We start from the raw sequence: 4471 nt of genomic DNA, 5'->3' as shown, positions 1-4471 counted from the left end.
ATCTCAATATATTCAAATGGTCTCATGAAGCCATTCTTCTATTAATAGAAGAGTATAGAAGTCGAGTAGATGACTTTACTTCTGGTCGAGTTTCACAAAAAAAAATTTGGGAGGCAATTAGTCTAGTATTAAGAAATAAAGGTTATGATGTCACAAGTCCTCAATGTATGTCCAAATTTAACGGTTTGAAAAAGACTTACAAGTCGGTAAAAGACCACAACAGCAAATCTGGAAATGGAACAAAAAGCTGGCCTTATTATGACTTAATTGACGGATTAATTGGAGCTAAACCATTTATAAGTCCTGTGGCTACAGTTTCATCAACAGGAAAGCGACATGTATCAGAAAGCTCCATCGATTCCAGTGATGATCCAGATGGTCCCCCAAAAAAATCGCCTAAATTTTCCAATAAGGATATTTTGCTGGAGATGCAGAAATCAAGAAATACAGCAGAACAGAACCGAGAAAGACGTCACAAAGAAAAAATAGAACAAAAGCAAAAATGTTTAGATCTTTTTGAAAAACTGATAGAAATGTTACAACAAGAAAAGTGAGTACTATTACTGATTTGACCAAAGATATAAAAAAATTTAATAGAATATAAAAATAAAATATAAAATATTGATGGTATTTTTATACGTACAAATAGACTGTTTACTTAATAGTTGTTGTTCCATCATATAATTTATTTTGTAATAAATTATATGATTGTAATAAATTATGTGATTGGTTTTTTGTATGTGATAATGTTAAGATTCTACTAAAGATAACATTGTGTTAATATTTCGTTGTTTTAATACATAGTTTATTTTTTATAAAGTGTATCAATCAATATTTATTTATTGGTATGCCTTGAAACAAAATACACATTTAAAACACTGTTTAAAGAATATGTAAGAGATTGAGACTGATAATATAAGTGTTATCTTTGAATATAAGTTTAATATAAGTGTTATCTTTGAATATGAGTTAATGGTTCTTATAATATAATTATTTTTGTTTGTAATAAGTTTCTTGTTTCTAAAAGTTATTTAAGTATTTAATATTTTTATTTACTCAACCAGAAGTAAAGTCATCTGCTCGACTACATTGTGAATATTTTTTTAATTCATATATAAGATAAATAAATTTGTTTTAAGTAAAGTGTTTATTGAAAGCTGTTACTTGTGAAAGAAATAAAGAATACAAACATATGTTGAATTGAGTTTGAAATTTATTGTCCTCTTTTTTATATAAAACACAAATAATGTTATATAATTCGCATTGGTAATTGTTCACAAATATAATCTCTTTTTATTACACCACGTCGATTTGCTGCTGCGAGTTCAGCACGAGTAGGATTTCGTTGTACCTCGGAATCTGTTTCAATTACAATGTCATAATCAATATGTAAGAAATCATCACCTCTTATAATACATATATTATGTAAAATGCAACAAGCTAATATAAAATCAGGTATGAGATCTATTCGCTCCATATCAAGTAACGTTAGCAGACTTCGAAATCTTTTTTTTAGTAGTCCGAATGATCTTTCTATTGTTACTCGAGCTGATGCAAGGCAGAAATTAAAATTCTTCTGTCTGTTAGATAAATGGCCATTATCACGATATGGAATAAGAAGACGTTCATGAATAGTATAAGCTCCATCGCCAATTAAATGTGAATCATGTGGAAATTTTGTCGGATCGTCGAGATAATCGTAAACTTCTGAGAGCCGAAATACTCTGCTGTCATGAACTGAACCAACGTTTCCTATATAACAATGAGTAAAACGACATTGGTGGTCGCACACTGCCTAAAAACAAAAATTACAAATGAAAAGAACTGTTATTAAATATATTTTAGCATAAACAAAGTAGTAACAACAGAAAAAAACTGAAGAAGCATATTATACATTTACTCATGTAATTAATAATAAAATACCTGTAAGTGAATTGAATAGCGGCCTTTACGATTTACGTAACATTTTGGATCCAGATGTGGAGCACGAATGTTGATATGTGTTCCATCTATTACTCCAATAATATTAGGAAAACCACTTGTTTGCAAAAATCCATTTGATATTTCAATTGCTTTTTCTTCATTAGGCCATTTAATAAAAACTGGAGCAAAATTAATTAAAGCCTTCACAACTCTCCTCACAGATTTCAAAGCAGTGGCACGTCCAACATTAAATTTTTCACAAATCGACCTACAAATACAATTTTATTACAATAATGTATGATGTATGTCAAATGTTATGTTATAACTATTATATTAAATATACAACCTGTATGAATCAGGCGTTGACATTTTCCAAATAGCTATTAAAAGTTGCTTTTCGGGCGATATTGTTTGACATCCAGGCTTTTTTCTTGTTAGTGTGTTCTTTAAAAGCTCAAAGATATAGTTAAATGTCGAACGCTGCATTCTACAATTATACACTTATGATCAGAAATCTGTCAAAGCTATTTCATATATTCTGTCATCTATATTTTATTTGCTGTGTCCCATATTCACTGTCAGTATTCAAAATCGATTTTCATGTTTGTATGCTATAGATTTGCAGTTGACAGTGAATTCAACAATACAGCCATTGTTTAAAATACCATTCTTTAACTAGTATGTAGCTCGAATACACTTATCAATTACACAAAAATCACATAAATCATGCATTTCACGTATTACACATATAGAAGTAAAGAACTTACCGAAAATGAGATTTAAACTGCGCATTGTTATATTGTGGTAAAATAACCTCTACATAGTTTAAAAGTCGTGGAACTAATTCTTTTTTTTCTTGCATATATAGTAAATTTATTACTTCCACGTCATCCTCACTTTCTTCAGACGAAGACGATGAGAATATCATATCACACAATTCCTGTACCGAAACTGTTAATAATTGCACCGCCATATTTAGCTTTCGCTTCGTTTAAATGGGGCGTTCGTCTTGATGCTAACGTTTTTGCGCTACAGTCAAGACGAACGACCGAAAGCGCTGCATGTAAGCAATAGTGCTATAAGCGAAAAAGCGTGCAAGACGAACGCACCCAGTATGAGATTAAGTTGTTTAGGCTGGGGTGCTGTTTGAACTCAACGAACGCGCATTTTTTCCTGCGAAGTTCCGCTGTGCAAGATTCATCCCACCAAGGGGTAGGAGGTTTGCGGGATGGACTAGCAGAGGTTATAACTTTTGCTTCGGAGCTAATGAGCGCCTAAGTAACTAGTTCAATTACTTGGTTATAGGTCGTGTTAATGTCTTGGTTAAAGGTGATACTTCTGGACTCTATCTCTATTTGTTTTATTGATTTAATGCAATGTAACTAAAATTCTTTCCAGTCCACGTGCTTGATGTGAACAAAGGGACGGCAAGGGATGTTGCCCGAGAATTTGTGAAAAATACGGACGTATATNGGGTAGTGGTCACTGCCGTNGTGGAAATCATCGACCCGCCATTGACAGTGCGGAACTAGATCTAAAGAAGCTATAGTGAGGTCTATAGCAGATTGACATGAGAGATCCGAGGATGACCACGTTCTCTTCCTGTCTTGAGAATGCTCCATGAGGAATTAACTATGGCGTCCTCAAGTTTCCGTCCCTCATGGTTACCTCGGGTGGGAGAGCTATTCCAGAGAGAGTTCCAACCATTGAAATCTCCGCAGATGAGGGCAGGTTTGTACTTTGAGCACAACTGAAAAAGTGAAGACCAGAAGTTGTTGTCTGTGTAGTTAGCTGACTTTCTTGGTGGGCTATATATTGAGAAGATATACAGAGGTTGGTTATTAGGAAGAAACAGCTTCGTAGCAACAAACTCAACCGAATTCTTAAGGCATAAGTCGGTTATATCATCGTCAGTTAATATGCAAAACTTGATATGTTTTGCAATAACAAGGGCTACACCTCCACCATGTCGATTACGGTCTACGGAGATGATTTCGTGATTGGGAAAAGTAAGCATGGAAGTAGAATCTATAAATGTCTCGCAGAGGGCGGCCACATGAATGTGGCTCTCTTGCAAGAAATGTTTGAAAGAGTCTAATTTACGAATTAATGAGCGGCAGTTCCATTGCACCACATCGAATTTTTTATGTAAGTTTGAGTGTTGAGAAGGGCAAGAGAGCCAAGTGACATTAGATAAGAGGTAATCTAATTATTATAATACAACATTTTCTACAATGATTTTTATAATTATTGTGATGAGTTTATCTAAGTTATCATCGTCCAAATTCGTTTTGAATTTGTTATGTAAAATGTTGCGAGCCTTGGGGAGAAGATCTCTGATATTTGTAGAGGAGAGATACTCATGCTGATGCTGGACAGAGTTACTTTGCAAACTTGTGATATTCCGGGTTTTTTGTATTGTTGTTGTAGTTGGTTTAGTTTTGTTACCAGAGGTAACCGAACGTGAGGGTTGGTTAACGGTTGCGCCATTCACGCTGTACGGAGGACTTACGGCGCCAGTCTGATTATCCTTAAATGAGGAAGAACC

General features: G+C 33.9%; 1 protein-coding gene across 2 annotated transcripts; it reads right to left on the bottom strand.

The window, feature by feature from the left end:
* Positions 1 to 1160: 1160 nt before the first annotated feature.
* Positions 1161 to 3016, bottom strand: LOC109863100 (putative nuclease HARBI1). Of its 2 annotated transcripts, none has more exons than XM_020443290.1 (4): positions 2691 to 3016; positions 2270 to 2410; positions 1924 to 2191; positions 1161 to 1791 (listed from the first exon to the last, which is right to left on the bottom strand). In XM_020443290.1, exons 1-4 carry the CDS (start codon positions 2894 to 2896, stop codon positions 1753 to 1755), a joined length of 654 nt encoding a protein of 217 aa, XP_020298879.1. In that variant the 5' UTR covers positions 2897 to 3016; the 3' UTR covers positions 1161 to 1752. The 2 variants fall into 2 exon arrangements, with proteins under 2 accessions (XP_020298879.1, XP_020298878.1); XM_020443289.1 differs by having other exon boundaries at positions 1164 to 1795.
* Between the last annotated feature and the right edge of the window lie 1455 nt (positions 3017 to 4471).

The sequence above is a fragment of the Pseudomyrmex gracilis genome, unplaced genomic scaffold (genome assembly GCF_002006095.1).
Source record: "Pseudomyrmex gracilis isolate BER0280 unplaced genomic scaffold, ASM200609v1 scaffold_3167, whole genome shotgun sequence".
Taxonomy (NCBI): domain Eukaryota; kingdom Metazoa; phylum Arthropoda; class Insecta; order Hymenoptera; family Formicidae; genus Pseudomyrmex; species Pseudomyrmex gracilis.
Note: the sequence above shows the minus strand (reverse complement) of the source record. Positions and strands in the feature narration are given on the sequence as shown.